Source organism: Solanum pennellii, chromosome 1, assembly GCF_001406875.1.
Source record: "Solanum pennellii chromosome 1, SPENNV200".
Taxonomy (NCBI): Eukaryota; Viridiplantae; Streptophyta; class Magnoliopsida; order Solanales; family Solanaceae; genus Solanum; species Solanum pennellii.
In genome coordinates, this window is record NC_028637.1 from 105,504,712 (window position 1) to 105,526,252 (window position 21,541).

General features: G+C 35.4%; 3 protein-coding genes and 1 pseudogene across 3 annotated transcripts; all 4 read right to left on the bottom strand.

Annotated features, from left to right (window-relative positions):
- Nucleotides 1-51: 51 nt before the first annotated feature.
- LOC107013189 (PXMP2/4 family protein 4) lies at nucleotides 52-3,552 on the bottom strand. The gene is made up of 4 exons (XM_015213168.2): nucleotides 3,025-3,552; nucleotides 1,657-1,885; nucleotides 904-1,028; nucleotides 52-518 (listed from the first exon to the last, which is right to left on the bottom strand). The coding sequence occupies exons 1-4, from the start codon at nucleotides 3,367-3,369 to the stop codon at nucleotides 435-437; spliced, it is 783 nt and encodes a 260-aa protein (XP_015068654.1). The 5' UTR covers nucleotides 3,370-3,552; the 3' UTR covers nucleotides 52-434.
- A 3,369-nt stretch (nucleotides 3,553-6,921) lies between these two features.
- On the bottom strand, nucleotides 6,922-9,393 carry LOC107011747 (leucine-rich repeat protein 1-like). The gene is made up of 7 exons (XM_015211367.2): nucleotides 9,199-9,393; nucleotides 8,848-8,980; nucleotides 8,672-8,743; nucleotides 8,252-8,395; nucleotides 8,077-8,148; nucleotides 7,881-7,952; nucleotides 6,922-7,225 (listed from the first exon to the last, which is right to left on the bottom strand). The coding sequence occupies exons 1-7, from the start codon at nucleotides 9,275-9,277 to the stop codon at nucleotides 7,144-7,146; spliced, it is 654 nt and encodes a 217-aa protein (XP_015066853.1). The 5' UTR covers nucleotides 9,278-9,393; the 3' UTR covers nucleotides 6,922-7,143.
- A 624-nt stretch (nucleotides 9,394-10,017) lies between these two features.
- LOC107010699 lies at nucleotides 10,018-14,725 on the bottom strand. The gene is made up of 5 exons (XM_015209989.2): nucleotides 14,406-14,725; nucleotides 13,453-13,611; nucleotides 13,188-13,360; nucleotides 10,386-12,468; nucleotides 10,018-10,298 (listed from the first exon to the last, which is right to left on the bottom strand). The coding sequence occupies exons 1-5, from the start codon at nucleotides 14,508-14,510 to the stop codon at nucleotides 10,242-10,244; spliced, it is 2,577 nt and encodes an 858-aa protein (XP_015065475.1). The 5' UTR covers nucleotides 14,511-14,725; the 3' UTR covers nucleotides 10,018-10,241.
- A 798-nt stretch (nucleotides 14,726-15,523) lies between these two features.
- Nucleotides 15,524-20,042, bottom strand: LOC107031918 (annotated as a pseudogene).
- Between the last annotated feature and the right edge of the window lie 1,499 nt (nucleotides 20,043-21,541).

The following is a 21,541-nucleotide window of genomic DNA, read 5'->3' on the forward strand; positions in this document are numbered from 1 at the left end:
GAATAGCACAAAGTAGTTAAAGATTTGACAATTTTTTAAGACAATAAACAGAAGAGAGAATGAAAACTTCACTCACTTTAACGTTAAGAATAAACCGAGTTTAATGAGTTGAGAAAGAGGATACAATTGCAAAACCTTCAAAATTAGAACCGTCTGCTCTAAATAGTAGGATATTGCTCTTTTATGTAAGCTGACAGTGTAATACGCGATTTTTGTAACTAGAACTAGGATATACAAAAAGAACCATGATGGTCCGAGCAACTCTCAATTAACACATTCAATGGTCTCTGTGATTCTGCAGAACTTCTGCTCCACCACACTAACATGTTACCGCAATGAAAATGACTCCAAAGTCATGCCTCCAGCCAGATTGTTAGCAAGAAGAATATATGAATTGTTAGCAGAGAAGACATCATACGTGCTTGGTATATAGATCACGCCATTGAGACTTTTTGTTGGCTTGCCACATAAGTCAGGTATACATTCCATACATATGAAAATGTATTGCTCACAAGAGGCTGTCGATGTAGTAATAAACATCTAGGTTAGTCACTTTCTCAAATACATGTATATATTGGTAGTTGAGGGATCTGAACCTTAGTTTTGCCTTTGGCAAAGACCGAGGATACAGGACCCAGAGGTAGATGAATGGAATGGAATGGAATGTATAATCAATTGGTTCAACTGAACCAACATTTTTTTACTCAGAGCATATATGTATATTCGAAAAATTACTAAAATAGGAGTAACAAATATTAAATCTGAATGCACAATTGCAGAAGAGCACTGTAACACAAAGTTTGAATCCATCGAATTTAAATCCTGGATTAGTCTTTGAGAAGCAGAAAAGACATCCTAAATTGTGTAAAGTAACCTTAGAAATCGATGAGACCTTGAGCATACCTGTAAATGAACAGGAACAAACTTGAATGTAATGAAATCACATATTGGCCAGTACATAAGACCACTGACAATGGTGGGAACCAAGTCGCGCTTGAGTCGGGCAACAATCTCTGAACTACTTTCACCTAAGGTAGCAACCAATACAAGGATTAGTGATACAAGCATCCTAAGTTAATGCCTACTGTAATTTAGAAAATAAGAATTCTCAAGAGTTTGAATAGATCTTAAAATCTGTTGCAAGTTCATTCCGTAAAATAAGAAGTTCGCAACACAATCAAATTCAAACTCAGCAAGCATGGTAGAAAGCTATTAAGGACTAAGAAAAAACAAAAAGAATAAAAAGGGGAAAGGAGCTAATGCACTTCCTAATGCAGCTTTGCAAATGAACAGACTCAGATTCTTATTTTGTGTCCAACTTTTAGATGTTCCTTTTCTAATCTTAAATTTCTTTTTCTAGTTTTTGTTGAAAATGGGGGGAAAAGTGATACAGTGTTTAAACACTATCCCTAAAACTCGAGGTTCGAGTTAGTTTCCACCTCCACCTCCCTTCTCCCTCTCATGTCACACCCTATGCCCTCCTCTCAGGCCTCAGGGACACATGCACAAAAAGAACAGGTTCTATCTCGAAGATGATAATTACCAGAGGTTTAGATTCCTCCACAAATATTTTATTTTGTGAATAACAGTAAGAGTACAGCCTATTAGTAAATTTAATAAGCAACACAGAACTTCTAAAACAGGACTCAGCTTTACCTTGTGCTACAGCATTCATGGAGAAGAAAACAGAGTTAATTGCAGGGCCATAAACTGTTTGTCCCAAAGCTATTTTTTTAAAGGTTGTAATGACATCACGTTTTGGAAAGCACCTCGACAGGAAATTGAACCAGAAATGCAGTGAAGGTCCAACAATTAGCGCTCCATAACCAGCCATCCTCAATGTTCGTGTGAGATCATACTGCTCCAACAATGACCCCGCAATCATCTGCAGAAAAGAGAAGGGGGAAAGGATTAGAAACAGGCCATAATATATTCCACAGGTGAACCAGAACAAATAGCTACACTAAAAGAGGGAATGATGAATAAGACGGGAGAAACGCAAATTATATAATTATATGTTGAGCAAAATGTAAGAGAACTAACAAACTTTGACATTCTAAAGTGTTACTGAACAAGATTTTCGTGTACGAGTACTAGAACATTAAAGCATCTTGAACAACTACTAACTATGAACCAATCAAAAAGGGACATTTAAGATCAGAATAGTAACAAAAATAGTTAATCACTTAATCCAACTTGAAGAGGACGATTTTAACTTGAGCTTTGCTATTATCAAACCATCATTGATTAAAATAAGATTACATTAACCCTCTATCTTCATATTATGTTGATCGTTTTCCTTAAGTTTGTTCTGCTATATTTAAGTTCTCTCCACCACATCTTACTTCTCTTTTAGAATTAGAACTATTCAAACAAATCTCAACTTGCAATTTATCAAATAACAAAGAAGCACTCTTTGTAAATTTGCACTAGTTTCTAAGAATTAACAATCCTTTTCACTTTATTGTTATTTGGTGGAATCCAGTCTAGTGTAGTCTAAGACAACATCAACCATCCCAAGTCTTTAGATGCAAACAATCTGAATTACCAGTACTGGTCATGATGTGAAAGAAATTGGTGCAACTCCCAACTGTAATTCAGTTTTTCAACCCAGAAAGTACTCATGGAAAGAAAGACCAGAGTCAGATATGGCAACTATGAGAAGATAATTGTGGAACTTATTGGTTAAATGACTGAATGTGGTTGAACTTGTCCATGATTATCTGTGGAAGATTTTATAAAGGAATGAATATCAAACTACTCTCCTGAATCAAAGAAGTGCATTAACAGTTGAAAAGCAGAAGACTGTTTGTCTTGTTTGATTAAGAAGTTTAAAAGTAAAGACTACAACTACTTCATAATAATCTCTGCAATTGAAACCCCTTCAACAGCCCAAATTAAAGAACAGAGTGCATTACTCTATACTCTTCAAAGCACACAAGGCAATATACAGCAGGCATGATTATTTAACCTAACAATGAATTTTTCAACTAAGTAACTTTCAAGAATCTGAAGAAAAAGTACCTGCGAGGAAAAATCAGCAGCAGTAAGAATAAGGCCGCAAGTGATGCTCTTGGTGATAATGGGTCGAGAGTTGAGCTTCTCTAAGTACCAACCCACTAACCCAAATTTTGAAGCAGAAGACGAAACCCCTGAAAAGAAAGCAAGAAAACTGGGATTTGACAACTCTAATTCCTTAGTTTTCCTGTAAAAAGAATGAGGTAATCGTGAATAAACTTTAGAATGTTGAAGTTGGTGATGAACAATATGGTTCTTGATATTCCAAGATTCAACGGAGGGACTTCTTTTCCATAGATGTTGCAATGAATGGTGGGTTTTAGAACCATTTCTGAGGAAAAAAGCACACATCTTTTGTATCTGTAGATAAACCCCAGGTGTATATTGATGGCAGAAGAGGGAGTTATAATGGAAAAGGGTCTCTTCTTGTTGTTGTTGTTGTCAGTAGGGGAAGAGAAGTTTCTGCTTCAGGCCTTCAAAGATGGCCGCCAATAAAAAGGAGCAAACTGTAGAAGACAAAAATAAAGTAAAGCCTTATGGTTTACCAAGCACTTCCCTAATTTTCATCCACGTGTATAGCTCTTTTTTTTCTCACAATATATATATATATATATATACTATCGAACTTTTAGAAAGCCTCATTTATGTCATTTGGTTCATTTATGCTATTACCTTTAAAGGTTTTGCAAAACTATTTTTAACACGTGGTCAATTATAATTTGGCTACATCATCAATTTTTTTACTTAAAAAAAATTATAATTCAGAAAAAAAATTGAATCATTTTTTTTGATTTTTTTAATTTAAATAAATTGACGACGTAACCAAATTATAATTGGCCAGGTCATCAATTTTTTAAATAAAAAAAATTAAATTTTTGAATAAAATTGAATTATTTTTTTTGATTTTTTTTATTAAAAAAAATTGATGGTGTGGCCGAATTATAATTGGTCACGTATCAAAAATTGTTTTGCAAACTACCGTTAAAAAGTGATTGCATGAATGAACCTTTCCTTTAACGGTAATGGTATAAATGAGCCAAACTTTTAACTGATAGCATATATAAGCATTTTCTGAAAGTTTGATAACATATTTAAGCCTTTTCTATATATATATATATATATATATATATATATATGATCTCGTATTTAAGAAATGATAATTAATGCGAATCATATTAATCAAATGACTTAGAGAAATTGGATGATGAATTTTATTTCTTAATTTTAGAAACTGGATGATGAATAATTTCTCAATTTTTAAAATTAAACAAGTAAGGATAAATGTTTATTTGTAATATAATGAATAAGTGAAATTGGATGAGCGCATAAATTAGAAAGAACTTATTCATTCTTTTTGCTACCAAGTAGTATGTTATATAGGAAATTAAAATGAAGATTAATATTAATAAAACATTTGAGATAAGAGAGTAGTTTTAACTTGAATTTTTTGTTTTGTAACTCTTCAATATACTCTTTTTAAATTTCTTAAATCAGTATAATTCTCAAGAACAAAACAATAATGATTTCGTTGCCGTTTTTACTTGATATTACACTGATTTATGTTTTTATTCTTAACTTCATATGATTTACCTAAACTCAAAATATATGCATTTTTGAAGGCAATTATAGAGGCTCATATTCAAATTATTTAATCCTTTTTTTTTTCAATTAAACGTGTGAAACTTTATATGAAAAAGTCTTCTGTCCATCTCTTTTGCAAAATAAATTGATATGTTGTATTACTTTTCACACACTTTTTTTCTCCAATTAAATTATAAAATTTTAAACAAGAAAAAGTATTTTGTCCCATCTCTTTTTCGCAGAATAAAAGTACATTATACAGTCGGTTCTTCATTTCCCTAGTTTGGTATATACCGATGCTATTACTTAAATTAATTTTTTTTATAAAAAATAGCATATAATTTTATTAAGGAAAAAGAAAAAAAAAAGCAATAATTGGCACCGCCAGTAGAGATGTCAGTTCACGTGACGATTTGCATTGAAGGGTTTCCAGCATTTTAGTTAACAGCCACGTCAGCAGTAACTTTTGACACGATTCCGTACTTCCATTCTCCTTTTTACACGTGTCCATGACCTCCTTCCAGCTTACTTTGTAAGTCCTCCAAGTTTTGTATATTTTTAGGATGACACCCCCATTCTTCAAATTTAGCTTCACGTGCCAAATTGTTCAAAAAACTATTTTACTACTTTTTATATCTCACATCAATAATTTATTACTTCCTCTATCCAATTTTGTGTGACACTTTTTATTTTCGAAAGTCAAACAGTTTATTTTAATTAAATATTTGTGTATGAATCTCAAATTTTTTGAAATAAAATTTATATATTTGTATACTACGTAAAGAATGCTATAAATAACAATAATTGATAATTCAAAATGTTAAAAAGATCTATGAAAAAAATATGATCAAAGATACACTTATTTGAGTCTCGAAATGCGAAAAGTATTACATAAACAGGGACGGAGGGAGTATTTTTAATAACAAGTCAACTCTACGTTTGCCACTACTGATAGATAACAAGCCTATTAACAATCACAAACCAATAGAGTTATGGTGAAGTAGTAAGTACTCCTTTGTTCTTAATCAAGAGATCTCGAATTTGAGCTTCCTTGGTACGGAATCTCTTTTATTAGGGAGCTTTTTATCCCAAATGTAGGACTTTCCAGCAGAAATCTGGATTTAGTCAGGCTCCAATATGAGTACCAGACATTAGGTAAAAAACCAAAAAATAATAAACCCACATATTACATGTAGGGGTTGTTTGGTAGGGAGTATTAGAGAAAATAGTCCAAGTATTAAGTGTGGTATTATTTAATTCTATGTTTGGTAGGAATTTTGGATCAATCCATGGATTAGTTATACACCCTACATGGTATTAGAGGGTGTATAACTAATACCATTCATTTGGTGGTATTAATTTAATACCATGGGACTAATCTACATAAAGACAAAAATACCCCCTTAAATCCTTTTAATCATTTTGTTTATTTTCTTGATTTTATATTTTATATTTATACTAATAAATTTGTTTAAATAAATTAATTTGCAAATTTTATTATTTAGATATAACTTTTTATTTCTAAAATATGAGTTATTTAATCTACTTAATATTAATATAAAATATGATAATCCGACTAATATGCTAATGTTGATGTATGAATTTAAAAACAATTCATAAGTCAAATATTGTCTCTTAACGGAAGTTCCTTAAACATTACACAAGTAGTCTAAAACAAGAGCATATACATATAAATAAAACATCTCGATCATAAAAATAGTTTAATTAATTTTGCTATATCTATTGTTTATTTTTATTTTATTATATGATAAAGAATTTTTTAAAAGATTTATTGATACAAAACAAAGTTCAATAAATTTTTCCTACATATTATTATAGTTGTGTGACATTTTGAGATATTAACTTCAATTTATAGATGACAATTATTTACTCTCAAATAATTTAAGTGAGAACGTAATGAATATGATAATAAAGTTTTATTCTTCTATCTAGTTAAAAATGCTATGAAAAAATAATATTATCCGTCAATTATCTACCTTGACCCAATTACATGAAATACAAAAATCCCATAACAACTCAAGGGTATAATTGGAAATAACTTTTTTCTAGAGCTTTAAACCACACACAAAACTAGTTAAAAAACAATGAACCAAACATTTGATAATAATAATCCCTGCATTACTAATCCCTGCATTATCAATCCCTACATTACTAATCCCTGCATTATTGATCTTTGTACCAAACGACCCCGTATAGTGTTATCACCACAATTTGGTCCCAACTCTTGTAAAATCGTCTTTGCTAGGAAGCAACATTAATTTAATACGAGATAAAGATAGATTGTTTTCAAAGAAATTTCACTTCAAAACCATCAAGCACTTAGTTTCAAAAATTCAGCAAGACAACAATTTTCTGCTGCCAAGTTATCAGTGAAGGTGAGCTTTAGTGATGAATTTAAAGAACGTTACGTATATCATGAAGTGCATTCGACTCGAGATTTTTAATTTCAGTAACACTGTCAAACTACATATACAATACATAAGATATAATAGCAACCACAACCTTGTGAAGGCTGTTGTCAAACTATACTTCAACTTCTTTGCATCCAAAGTCATAGGGCACTAGTCCTTTCAGTTCAGGTCCATTGAGTCTGTTGTGTGCAAAACTGAAACAAAAGGAATGTCATCAAGAGTTGCATTGATTGCTCATTTTACTACAAGTAGAACTAATGATAATACACAACATTGTCTGAATCTACTATTGAATCACACTATATAGTAAAGGTCCCAACATAAAAGTTTGATGTTGTGACGCTCGTTCTAGCTCAAATATCACAGCTTTACTTGAAAATATGACATATCCTAATCCAAGAATGAGAGATTGTAACTTGTATGTGTCATTCGAATTCAATTACACAAGGCCAATGAATGGTTTCCAAGACTCATACTAGAGTCGTATGAACATCAGCATCCGATAACAATTTAAGGGCATATAGTAATTGCACTTGCAAACAAACAAGCATTAATCACTTAGCTATCACCCAAAGCCACCAACTACTAACTAATGATATGCCATAAGTTAAATTTTTGCAATAGGTTGGTGGATTAAGCTCACAACATGTGTTTATGAACCTTAAAGCACATTTTTTAGCATGATGCAACCGGTCATTCAATAGATTTCTTTCTCCCCCAGTAACACAGCTAACAGAATGAAGCTCAAAACAACCTTCACCAATAAAATTGGCAGACCATATCAAGGGATAGTTAGAGGATCAGCGAAAAATGTAAACAAATTTTCAAGAAAGAAGAAAAAATGATTACCCTTCCATAGGAAAGCTTCCAAAGGGTCCATCAGCAGGGATTGTTCCACAAAGATTGTTGTTAGAAACATCACTGCAGCAATGCAATAAACAAATACACTCAAGCAGAAATCAACGCCATATTGTTCGATTGTCTTTTTCTGTTTCAAGGTGTAAATACTAAGGTAATAACAGCAGATAAGAATTTGAGGACTTACAATACTTTAAGGTTGGGGAGTGTCGTAAGTTCCCTTGGAATCGAACCAGTTAGTTTGTTGTCGTTTAACCGTCTGTAGTCACAGCATGAAAAAGATTCAATCTTTATAACATCACATCAAATATCTATTAAAAAATGTCAAATTCATTGATCATTCAATGAGAATATATACTTACAAAAATCTAAGAGACTTTAGTTTAGCAAAAGACTTGGGAATGTTGCCTTCAAATTTGTTGCCATATAGGTCCATGCTAATAAGATTTTCCAGATCACCAAATTCCTTTGGGATTTCCCCTTCTAAATTATTACTATAAAGTTCCCTGCAATTCAGGATAAAGTTTGTCCATCATCTTAAAGACAGATAGATAGACTTGCAAGCAAAGAGAACACACAAAAGACTGAACTGTTAATCACAGAAACAACATTAATCATGTGACACTAATCTATACATAGTTATTTCTTTGTCTAAAAAAAAAACGCCCCTTTTTCTATAACTTATCCGTTACTTTATCCACGGTTTCACTACAGCCAACAAAAGATACTAAACTGAGACAAGAAACAAAAATACAAGAAAAGAGATAAACAAAGAAAAATACAGATACTGTAGATTCTTGAGTTCACCAAGCTCTGGTCCTAATGTTCCAGAAATATTAGAATTGCCCAAATCCCTGCAAATTTCAAAAATTTTAAAATGAAATCATAAGAATTGTCAAATTACTAACAACAACAAGAAGTGACAGGCAAAAATCAAGAAACTGATAGAGCATCTTACAGGCGAATAACATTATTATCTGAGTCACAGGTAACATGAAACCATGTACAAGGATTTACAAGTGTAGGGTCCCAGCTTTGTAGAACATTTTTTGGGTCAGATAGTTTGGTTCTCAAAGAATGCAAAGCAGTCCCTGCAAAACAAAATTAAATTAAAAAAAGAATCTTGAGTAACATTTCAAGATTGAACCTTTTTCTTGTTTTTATACAAATATTTCCATTTCCAAGATTTTAACTCAAACCCCATGAACTAAAAAGAAAAAATAAAACAAAGAGGGGTTCATATAGCAACACAAAGCTGAAATCTTTAAACCCTAAGAAAACATGGGAAACTTAGATTAGCAGAAAGTACCTTCAGAATTTGTGGAGAAGGCAGGGGGAATACAAAGAATGATTTGGAAGAACAAGAGAAATGAGGAAGGAAAAGCCATTGAAGAAATGGAGAAAGAATGGAAGTTTTAGGCCAAAGAAGAAAGTACATGTAGTAGTGGTAGAACCAATAGGGGTGTTATATAAGAGAGAGGTCAAGTCAAATTTGGAAGCTGTAAAATATTGTTGAGTGTTTGTACAACTGTTGAGTACTTAGTACAAGTTATTACTATTAAAGTGAGTAAATGAGACCAGTGCTCAGTTCTGTTGTTCACACTATCACTGTGAGATTTTCCACAAGGACTTCTGTCCTGTCTCAACTCTCAACTGAAATAATTGTCTACCAAATGCCAAACCACAAAATTAAAGGGGTTAAGTATTTATATTTCCTAATTTTTAAGTATTTTATGTGAACTCAAATCCAACATTGTTGATTGAATGACATCTCAACCATTTCACTACACTCTCAATAATTCCATGCAAATTTATGCAAGCATTTAATATTAACAACAAAACTGGGGGGTTGGAAAGGGGTGGGGATTGCTTTTTTTTTTTTTTTAATTTCAAGAGATTGCTTACAAGTCGCTTGAGATAATTTCCTCTATATGATTTTAGATTTATTTCATTTTTAGTAAATAACAAAAATGTAATAATTGAAAGATAATATGGCCGAAATTATCTGCGCTATTTTTTCTCATTTTATTCTTATATTACTTAACACTGTCCGGTACTTTCTCTTATTTATTATACATTTAAATCCTTGGCTCACTCATATACATAGAAGGAACATACGCAAGCAATATGTACAAATTTGCAGCACTCTTCTTTACATTGCAACCTTCAGTTACATATTCGAAAGAGAAAAAAGAACCAAAAAAAAGATCAATCTCACACGAGATCACTATACGAGTAGTGGAGAAGTATTCAAAAGTTTAGTTGGTTGTTGTCATGTTGATCAACAGAAAAAGCATGGGAGGGGGAATAGAAAGAATTTATCATATTTCTAATATACTAGTTCTCATAATTTCACGCCTCCTCCACGGTTCCCTTCCTCTCCTCTTCTTCAGCTTTAATCCAGGCAGCCTACAAGGAAAACAAGAGTAAAGTCATGAGAAGTAGAAAAAGGAACAACAATATAAAATGGCTTAAGACTGAAGTTAATGCACTTGCCTTGTCTCTCTGAAGTCTAGACATATGAGGACGCATAGAGTTCCCGAGGCTTAAGCCTCCCCAAGCTTCTTGCAACTCCCTCTCCCTTATAGCTTTCCGAGTAATTGAATGTCTTATCTGATCATCATCATCCTGTGGCTGAATATCAGCCATCTTTTCTCTCTCAAGTCTCGACTTGTGTTTCACCAAAATCTGATCCAAACTGCCTTCATTGTTCTGCAACTGTTTACCAATGGTGTCCCTTTTCTTTACATTCAGCAAATTGTCTTCCTTTGCATGAAAAGACATTTTCTCTTTTTCAAGCTTTGAAACATGCTTCACTAAAATCTTGTCCAAACCTTCGCTATCTGTGGCACTATTAGCTTCAAACTTTCTTTGAGTCCTCAGTGCACGATAGTCTCTTCTTGTTGATGATTCTTGCATTTTAAGTCTTTGCAGACGATGAACTGGCTTTACTAGAATCTTGTCCAGACTATCCACTGCTTCTTTGTTTTCAACTTCAAATGATAACGTGTCTGCTGGGTTTGATGGTTGTTCTCCATTACAAGAATTTACATTGTGGTCAACATTTTCTTTTCCTACCAATGAGGTAGTCTCGGACACATTGGCATCAGGGTCAGCAGTGTTTTCCCTATTTTTTGCTTCTTGAATTTCCTTTTCAAGTTTGGTCATATGTTTCACCAGATAATCCTCTAAACTAGGAACATTCATTTCATGTTTCTTCCTTCGACCAATTGCTGCAGTACCCAATCTATTCGAATTCTTGCCCTCTATTTCACTAAGTTTTTCATTCTTCCTCTTAGCCTCTTCAATATCTTTCTCAAGCTTTGAAGAGTGCTTAACCAACACACTGCCTAAGTCAGGAACCTCAAATGAATGCACATTGCTATTTGAAGCTTTACACTTGTTTTTTAACGTCTCGGAGTTGCTCTTGGCCTCTTCAGTTTCCTTCTCAAATTTTGAAGAAGGCTTCTTGAGAATACTTGCCAGATCATTGACTGTATCTGTATGGTAGTCTACGTGAACCACTTTATCACTAGATTTATCTCGTGTTTTTTCACATTTTTCCCCAGCTTCACTCCTGACTTTTTTGGCTTCTAAAACCTCCCTTTCAAATCTCGTTAATCGCTTCACCAAAAACTTGTCCAGGCTTGGAACCTCAGACGAATTATCTGTAGCTTTACACTTGGTTCTTACCAAAGTTTCGGAGTTGTTCTTGGCCTCTTCAATTTCCTTCTCAAATTTTGAAACAGATGGTTTCTTAAGAATACTTGCCAGATCATGGCTTGAATTTGTATGGTATCCTGAATGAATCACTTGTTCACTTCTTTCCCCAGCTTCACTTCTAGCATTTTTGGCTTCTAATACCTCCCTTTCAAGTCTCGTTAACCGCTTAACTAGAAACTTATCCAGGCTTGGAAGTTCCTCAGCGCCCTTAACTGTTCCGTCTCCTACAGATATTTCTGATCTATCATCAGCAGCAGACCCTGAAACATGCATTTTGCTGTTTTCCGCTTCAGCTAGAGCAGCGTTCAACCCACACGTTGCAACTATAGTAGCAAGAGATGAAAGTTCATCTTCTTGCAAACATCTAAGCCTTTCCAGCATCATTTCCACAAGATTTGGCATATTAAACTTTTCATACGCCTGCTTCTTTTTACATTTCCTTTCTTTTTCTTTTTCTAACTCTGTGGCTTCAGAAGCCGTATCTGATTCACATTCTGAAGAGAACTCAGACACTTCTTGATGATTATCATCTGTTTCAGGGTTCTGGCTTATTCTGTGCAGCAGTTCCTTAACTTCATCTTTGTTCATAGAAGGGCAATTTGCAAGCTTAAGAAGGGCAGCCTTAACTGCACTTGCTACTTGTTTATCCACCTCAAATGCAGTTTCAAAAGATGTTCTAACAGTATGAGTGGTGGGTCCTCCTCCTTTTGCTGGTGACTTTTCTATTTTGTAATGCTTCTGTGAGCAATCAGGAATGTCATACAAGATTACTCCAATAGCTGTTGCTGCTTCAAAAGCATCTGCAGAATATTTTTCTGCCTTTATCAGCAATTGTTCTGCTTCGTTACAATCAATCCTGTATGGCAGATACAGAAAAGGTAAGTTCTAGACTAACATATGACCAAATCTCTATTCAATCAATCAACAATGTCTCTGTCATAAATAAGCTAATACTATTGGGTATTATTTCCATTTTTTGCATGTTGGTCAAAATTAATTACGGGCTCTAGTGCAATATATGTAACACTGATTACGTCTATATTACATGTATACAACAACATGCGCAGACCTTTCCCTTTCTACCTTCAGGTTGTTTCCGATAAGACTCTCGTCTCAAAACAAATGTAATTGACACAAGAAAGTAAGAAAAAGAGACAACAAGATAACAATGTCCAAAACAAGTGAAGCAACATATATTAATACACATTAGAGAAACTCACGAAACCTAAATCATACTACAGCACAACAACACTCGACTATCTACTAACCTTCTACCCTAATCCTCTACCACCATAACTTCCTATATATAAAATCATGTTCTCAGCTGTGAGTATATATATGTATATTTATACTAAAATATACCAAACCTATACATTTCTTAGCTATTTTGTAAATTAGATCACCAAAAGGCATTCAACTGTAACTAACTATCTCTAAAATTTAATGTATCCAATATCACATAATTGGCAAATAATTCCTTTATGAGTTTCTAAGCAGAAAAAAACAATTCCAGACAAACACCGGATCTAATGCATGTAACAACAAATACAGATAAATGAATGTTAAATTACTCACCTTGAGGCTTGAAGTATTCGGCACCATGATGCTTCAACAAGTGCAGCCTTCCGAGCTTCCAGAGCTCTTTGAGCAGCTTCTCTTACTGCAATCTTTTCTCTCAAAACTCTACAATAGTGGGGATTAGCGTCCCCCAAAGTCTCATCAAGAGTTGAGTTCATACCATCCACTTCCTGAGATTTCACAACAGGTCAATAACACTGTCAGTACTTCTTCTACTATATATTGACAATAAAAAAGAGAATGCTCAAGCATATAAATATACCTGGAGCATTTTTATTTTCCTCTTCAAATAGGAATCCACTTTCTTGCGAGGGAACCAATTCAGAGGTGAAGTTTTGCGATGAGGGGGCTTTCTAATTTGTGATCCAGATTTGTTTAAAGAAACTAAACTTGACTGGCCACTTTCTTTCATTGCCTTAGTCTGCACTATTCCAAAACAACAAAATGAAAAACCCAAATTGGAAAACACTAATTAAAGAATACTTCAAAGCAACTAGATTTGACTGGCGACCTTCTTTGATTGCCTTGTTCAGCACTATCTGAAAACAAGACAACTACCAAACTTTGACAACACACCAATCAAAATGAACATTTATGTGAATTTGCTTAAAAGTAACAAAATCTGATTGTCAACCTTCTTCATTTCCTTGTTGTGCAACCTAGAAAACAAGAACATGAAAAAACAAAAGAAATATACACCTTTTTAAGGGAAGATCTAGGGTGTGTTTGGTATGGAGGAAATGTTTGGTTGATCAAAATGTTTTGTATAAGTGACATTCCAAGTTTATCATCTCCTCCCCCACCCAACCCTCACCCCCCTTGATCATCCCAATCCCTCCATCCCTGAACCCCCACTCCCCATCCCAACCCGCCTCCATAACGTTTTGCTAGATAACATATAAATGCTCTTGGGATAATATTTTATTACTTACATACCAAACCTAACATTCACTCAAACTCAATGACAATGAAGTTTTAGTTTTGTCATTACCGTTGCACCCACTCACAAAATCCTTAAGCTAACAATAATAACAATCAAGATTAACATTGGGGGATCAAATTAAATCTTTTTTCCTAATTACGAACAAGGGTTTTAGAAAACCCCAAAAAATCAAAAGAACCCAACCAAAAAACATAAGCAAAATCGAGAAAATAAATTCAAAAACTAAACAGAGTTTCTTCCTCAGATATAAAAAAAGAATGGGTAATGAGTACCTTTCCGACTCTGGAAGCGGCGGTGGGACTGTTCTCTGAATTAGAAAAATTGTCGCTCGCCGGCTTCTTTTCAATACAACCCATATCAAAACAACCCAAATCCATTCTCCACAAAATCAAAATTGAATCTTTTCGTAGAACTAAAAAGAACAATTAGTCAAATGGCCTCAACAATGTGTTGCAGTATACGAAATTCTTACTGAAAGTATAGCTTTTTTGAGTAAAGAAAAACTATAACTGAAGAAATTTGTGTTGTGATTTTCCTTGATTTTACAAGAAGAGAGAGTGTAGCTTTTTTGAGTAAAGAAAAACTATCCGTTACAACCGATCATTTTGTTCCCAACGGTTCTTTTTATATATTTTTGTTTATCCTTCTTCCTTGTACCCTTAATAATACATAAATACTATTAATAAATGATAATGAATAATTTTAGAAAATAGTGGAATTTAAGATTTATATATTTTTTTCCTTTTTTATTATCCTATTGATCAATTCTGGCATAATTTCTTAAAGTTGTCCTTCTGATTTTTTATTTTTTATTTTTTGATAATTTTGATTCAATTTTTTTTTTTGGTAATTTGATTAAATATCTTATCAGGAAACATTGATATATACATTAAAAAGAAATTATCTTTATCTAATTAAAGACACTTCTACATGGATTAACCAAGTAAGATTTTGTATTTTGATACATTTACTTTAAGATAAAATGACGAGGAAACAATTATGAAATGAATAGATTTTAGAATGAAACAACAGAGCGATTATAAAAAAAAAAAAGATCCTCCAAATCAGAATCTAGTGTGATAATTGGTTATAATATCTAAATCTAAAGGTAAGTTTTGTAAAAACAATGGTTATACCGACTTTGTTGCCAGAGATAGAACCCAAAAAATTGAAGTGCTCAAGTATTATTTTTTTAGAAACATCGAAAAAATTTATCGGCATCCAATATTTAAATCGAATAAATACAAATGAAGTATCATACATTCAGTCACTTGTAATAATAAAACAGAGAAGAACGTTACAGAAAAAAACAAAACTACACTCTCCAATTCTCCAAGTTAAGATAAACTATAACATGTACATACAAAAAAAAAAAGATTGTGCAACTTGAACAAAATTGAAAAGACTGCATAAAATGTCCAGAGAAACATAATAAGGGAAAACATTGTGTGTAAGGAACTGGTCCTTGTAGATCATTTCTTATTGCCAGCATCTCCAGCCTTCATCTGCAAAATTCAAACAAACAGAACAAGAATAAGTGATACCTCTTAATGTTGTAGCAGCTGAGGAAAAAATAAAAACCATTACCTTCTTGACACCGCGTACTTTCTGGGATATGTTAGCCTAAAATCGAAGAAGTTAGCCTAAAATCAAGTACAGCCTCAATCCAATCATGAAGCCCAATGATTCAATGCTGAAGGTGCACTCAACACATAATGGAGTATGAAAACTAAAGCGTTTATTCGAAAACATGAACTTATTTGCCAATAGCGACAGGAAGATGAAAAAATAGTTAGCTCATGAGCACCATTCTCTGGCATTTTGGAACATCCGCGACCAGGGGCTTGGACCCTTCTTTTCCACATCCCAATGATTGGGATACCATGGAAACTGCCACATCAAGAAACAGCGTTCAGGATGAGGCATCAATGCAAGATGTCTGCCATCCGGAGAACAAATTGCTGCCACACCCAAGGGAGAGGCCATTAAGATTGAAAGGATATACATCTGTTGGTCTTCCATCATCATCACAATATTTCACTGGTGCCAAGGTTGAGCCCAGAATATGATTGAAAACGCTCTCATCAGGGAAATAAGCTCTTCCTTCACCATGAGCAGCCCAAACACCCTGTGTACTACCTTCCATACCTTTGAACATTATGGATGGTGATTCTTCTATTGTCACACTCGTGAAATGGCACTCAGACCTTCCTGACTCATTATGTACAAACCTTGGCTGTGATGGGTCCCCGCCAGCACCCAAAATACCTCCCATTTGGGGCCCTGGAACCCAACCCAACAGAGCCATAAGTTGGCAACCATTGCAAACTCCAAGGCTGAAAGTGTCGGGACGGTTATAAAATGCCTGAAATTGGTTTAAAAGAGGCTGATTAAAGCGAATGGACGCTGAGCATAACTAAAACCTGCTTGATATCTCCATTGAGAAAGTCCGACATTGCAATATCCCATGGTTCAAATCCAGCAGCATAAAAAGCTGCAGCCATTTCTCTATCACCATTGCTGCCTTCTTCACGGATAACTGCAACTTTTGGCTTTGAACTGGCAGTCATGTACTGGTCATCAGTAAATTTTGGTGTGAAGGATAGTTTTCAGGATGGTTCATGCCGATTTTTCAATCCTTCTTTTTCTAATTCCACACATGAAGCCAGTCTTTGGAACTTTTCCAGTTGAAAGCTGGTATCTTCCCACATATCCCTGAGCACAGGAGTTTTCTCATTCAAATGTGTAATCCCGTCAACCCTCAATTCAACTATTGGAGATGAATTAACTTGACCAATGATATCAGCTGAAACAGCACCAAGGCGGAGCTTTTCCAGAACTAAATCCAAGTTCTTCCGGCTAACTTCAATGAGAAGGCCAAGCTCCTCTGCAAAAAGTGTTTGGGGTACACTACTCCCCAAAGAAACTAAATCTAAATTAATGCCACAGTTCCCTGCAAATTTCATTTCAAGGGCAGCCACAATAAGTCCCCCATCACTGATATCATGACCGGCAGATATAAGCTCATCAGAGATTAGATTCTGAACCTCATTAAAAACAGTTTTAAGATAAGAGACGTCATCCACATCAGGACTTTCATCCCCAATTTGATCAAAAACCTGGGCAAGAGCAGATCCACCAAGTCGTCGTTTCCCTTTGGCCAAGTCAATGTGAAGCAGTACACCATCATCACCAAGCTTCAAGTCTGGCGTAACCGTCTTAGTTATATCAGGACATGTCACATAAGTACTGATGACTAGATTCCCTGGAGCTTTAACAACTTCCCCGGATGCTTGGGCTGCCATGGAAAGACTATCTTTCCCCCTCAATTGCAATTCCAAGTTCAATCATAGCTTCAGAAAGAGCAACAGCAGCATCATACATTGCAGCGCCTTCGCCATCTAGCTTTGCAGCATACATCCAATTCCCACTTGCTTTAACATCAGAAAGAGATGTAACTTTCACCCAAACTAGATTTGTGAGTGCTTCTCCGACAGCCAACCGTGCCATTGCTTTTGGATCCAAAAGACCTTTTATTGGCTGCTCCCCAATTGAGCATGCACCTCCAGTTAAGCCTGTATAAGTTTGAGCTATTACAGCAACATCAGCAAGAGGAATCTGCAAGGGACCCACAGTTTTGCTGCTGTGCGACAAGGCCTGTGACGCATCTGTCAACTTTAGTGGTTAAGAGCCTTTTTGAACAAACAGAGGGAAGCCTCAAGACTCTCTTCAGTGAGTCTAAAACTGTTGTTGCAGGAGCAATATCAAGTGGCTCACGCAGAGTATTCATGCGATTTAATTCAAATGTTTTTTTAGGCATATCGCCAAGAACCTTCTCAAGCTCAAGATCAACTGCAGGCGGAGGAGGAGGCAGTTCACTAGACCTGCATTTTTCAATTGCTACACTATCCTGCAGAACAATATGCCCCTCCCCATTAATTGTTCCAATAACAGCCATGGGAACTCTTTCCCTTGCACAAATAGCTTGCAAAAGACCGCGACTTTCAGGCTTCACCAATATTGCATCTTGCTCCTGATACTCTGCACCCCAAATTTCAAGAACAGACATGGTGTGGTCACCAATTACAATTGCCCTTATATCAATTTTGGCACCCTCTGGGTTTATTATCTCCTTCACGACATTACAGTTTCCACCAGCACCCTGATCATGAATACCAATGATGGGGTTGTCTTCACCAATCTCAACGCAAGCACGAACAACCCGATATAACTTCTGTGCCATCTCAGCATCTCCACGCTGCACGGCATTGAAGTCAAGCTCGGCATCATTCTGCCACTGACCATGCTGGATGCAGCACCGCCTCCCATTCCAATGCGATATGCAGGTCCTCCAATCTAAACTACCAACATACCAATCTCGGGTTCTCCCTTCGATATGTGAAGGTGATCTATTTGCCCAATGCCAGCACTAAACATGATTGGCTTCAACCATTCCCTTCTCTCACCACTTGGCAGTCTCATTACAAAATTTTCGAGTATAACCCTGGATCAAGGGCTCCCCAAATTTATTTCCATAATCTGATGCTCCATTACTAGCATCAATAAGGATCTGCAGTGGTTATGCCAAATTTACTGGGTATGTGAGAGAACGATCTTCCCAAGGAGCATATGACTCTTCAAGATTAAGATTCCCAACACAATATCCAGATGTAGATGCAACAACAATAGAACCCCTTCCAGTAGCATGGGTATCTCGGATACGTCCGCCTGCACCTGTCTCAGCTCCAGGATAAGGTGCCACAGCACAAGGGAAATTGTGGGTTTCTGCAGTAAACAAGATATCAAGGAATCTGTCAGTCACGTCCAACGGGCATGTCGAGCCAGGCTGAGTAGGGCGCAATTGTTTCACTGGAAATCCCTTGATAGCGCTGGAATTATCTTTGAAACCAATAACCGAATTGTTTGGATTCGTAAGTAAAGTGCTTTTGACGATTTGCATAAGAGTCTTATCCACAGGGTGACCATCTAGTACAAGTTTTCCAGTAAAGAACCAGTGCCTACTGTGTTCACTATTAGATTGAGCAATATCAAATAGTTCTACATTAGTTGGGTTTCACTTAATGTCGTCCCTGAAAAGTTTGGTGTAGTACTTTAAGTCTTGCTCATCAAAGGCCAAGCCCATTTTCTCATTAATTTCCTCCAATGCCTTACGACCCTTTTCCATGATCGGTATATATTGAACCTCCTCTGGAACTATACTTGTCTTGAAAGAGGAAAGCTTCTCAGCATAGACAGACTCTGTCATCCGATCATGAACCATCGAAGCAAATGCATTAATATGACTATCCGGAAGTGACTCATTGACATATAATAAGTACCTCCTCTAACGCTCCATTCTATTTATCTCTATTAAGCCGCATGCTTGACAAATCGACACTGCATTAGCAGACCACGCTGTAGTGAAAGATTACCGTGGACCAACTTCAATGATATATGCATCCACACTTTTTCTCTTCTCCCCATCAAGGAAACTCTCACTTCCCAATCTGTCAGGTTCATAAGTTTCTCCTAAAACCCATTTAAGCACAGAAAGTTTATCACCTGAAATATCTGAACTAAGTCAAATGTTAAAGCACTGTTCAGTTTTCAAGCCAATTATTTGATTTGATATCTTTGTCTGAACCAATTTGAGAAGCTCAGCAGTGGCACTGTCCTGTAGAAACGGAACGCAATATAAATGTATCACCTCTTCAGCAACCTCCTGAAATTCGCCTGAATCTTCATTTACCAAGCTACTGACATCCTTAGAAACAACAGCTCTAATCTTCGCTGGAATATGGGACCTTAATCTCAAATTTTTACGTGAATATGGAATAGGGCTCAATCTTGGAAGTGTTGGGTTTTTTATTTGCCCTAAATTTCTTACCATAAATAGGTTTTCCTTTTAGGAAAAGGTTTTGGATTGACTAATCCTTTTTCTGGTAGGAAAAGGTTTAAGACTCTATAAATAGAGGAATGTTCCTTCTAACTTAATCAGCATTCACAATGTAGTGTTAAGGGCTTTGAGAGTTTTGGTTAGGGGGAGAATTTATGGGTCACAAGTTTGATACGTTATCACTTGTGTGAACCTCCCATGTATTCCGAGTGAATTGGTTGAGGTTGTTTCCCTCTGTATTTTGTACTCTCATATTTATAGTGGATTGCTCATCTCCTTTGTGGACGTAAGTCGATTGACCGAACCACGTTAAATCTTTGTGTCTTTTGATATATTTCTCGTTGTCTTCTTACTCGTGATCTTTTGAGGTTTGCATTGCTAGCTTCCGCGTTTACGCCTGCTTATTTCGGTCCTAACAAGTGTTATCAGAGCCAGATTCAATGATGGAGTCAGGTTTAGTGGTTCGATAATCGATGATTGAACCAGGTTAGAAGAAGGTGTTCATCTTGACGGGTGTAGTTCTAGCCGCAACCTTTTTGACAGTAATGAAGATTTTGTTGGAGAAATTGTTTCAGAGAGGTTCTCTGTGTTGAGACATAAATTTTGCAAAGGAGATTATGGAGAGGAGAAGCAAGTTGTTGAAGATTAAGTGAAGAAGGTGGACAAATTTATTTTGTCAGAAATTCAGGCCAAGGGGGAGATTTGTTGGGTTTTATTTGCCCTAAATTTCTTACCATAAATAGGTTTTCCTTTTAGGAAAAGGTTTTGGATTGACTAATCCTTTTTCTGGTAGGAAAAGGTTTAAGACTCTATAAATAGAGGAATGTTCCTTCTAACTTAATCAGCATTCACAATGTAGTCTTAAGGGCTTTGAGAGTTTTGGTTTGGGGGAGAATTTATGGGTCACAAGTTTGATACGTTATCACTTGTGTGAACCTCCCATGTATTCCGAGTGAATTGGTTGAGGTTGTTTTCCTCTGTATTTTGTACTCTCATATTTATAGTGAATTGCTCATCTCCTTTGTGGACGTAGGTCGATTGACCGAACCACGTTAAATCTTTGTGTCTTCTTACTCGTGATCTTTTGAGGTTTGCATTGCTAGCTTCCGCGTTTACGCCTGCTTATTTCGGTTCTAACAGGAAGTGTACCCCAAAGCAAACGATTTGTCTGCCTACTAGAATGTCTGGGCAATGCTAACTTTTGTCTATGAAAACCCTGTAATGTAAATAAAGCATATTTAAAAAACAATTTTCTAAACATCATTAAACAGAACATATTCAAAACAATAAAATAGTGATCATACTTGTAAGAACTCTGTTGCAGCAATGTCCCAAGCAGATGCTGCCATTGCCAAACTCTGCTTCTGCAATGAATAAGATATGGTAAAATATATGCCCAAGAAAAAAACAGAGTCTACAATAACATACCCACACAAAAAAATTGCATAAAAAGAAGCAATAATGGCTTATACGCCAGTTTTGCGTGTCAAAAAATCAAAACTTTGAAATAAA

Bases quoted from the DNA above. Each gene is read 5' to 3' on its own strand.
- LOC107013189 (XM_015213168.2), bottom strand. From the start codon at position 3,369: ATGTGTGCTTTTTTCCTCAGAAATGGTTCTAAAACCCACCATTCATTG. The intron at 1,029-1,656 runs GTAAAGCTGAGT...TTGCTACCTTAG, and splicing joins CATGAATGCTGTAGCACAAG to GTGAAAGTAGTTCAGAGATT. The intron at 519-903 runs GTATGCTCAAGG...CTACATCGACAG, and splicing joins TTGTTCCTGTTCATTTACAG to CCTCTTGTGAGCAATACATT.
- LOC107011747 (XM_015211367.2), bottom strand. From the start codon at position 9,277: ATGGCTTTTCCTTCCTCATTTCTCTTGTTCTTCCAAATCATTCTTTGT. The intron at 8,981-9,198 runs GTACTTTCTGCT...TTTGTTTTGCAG, and splicing joins CTTCTCCACAAATTCTGAAG to GGACTGCTTTGCATTCTTTG. The intron at 8,149-8,251 runs GTAAGTATATAT...CTGTGACTACAG, and splicing joins CTAAAGTCTCTTAGATTTTT to ACGGTTAAACGACAACAAAC.
- LOC107010699 (XM_015209989.2), bottom strand. From the start codon at position 14,510: ATGGATTTGGGTTGTTTTGATATGGGTTGTATTGAAAAGAAGCCGGCG. The intron at 13,361-13,452 runs GTATATTTATAT...GTGAAATCTCAG, and splicing joins GGAAAATAAAAATGCTCCAG to GAAGTGGATGGTATGAACTC. The intron at 12,469-13,187 runs GTGAGTAATTTA...TCTGCCATACAG, and splicing joins CGAATACTTCAAGCCTCAAG to GATTGATTGTAACGAAGCAG.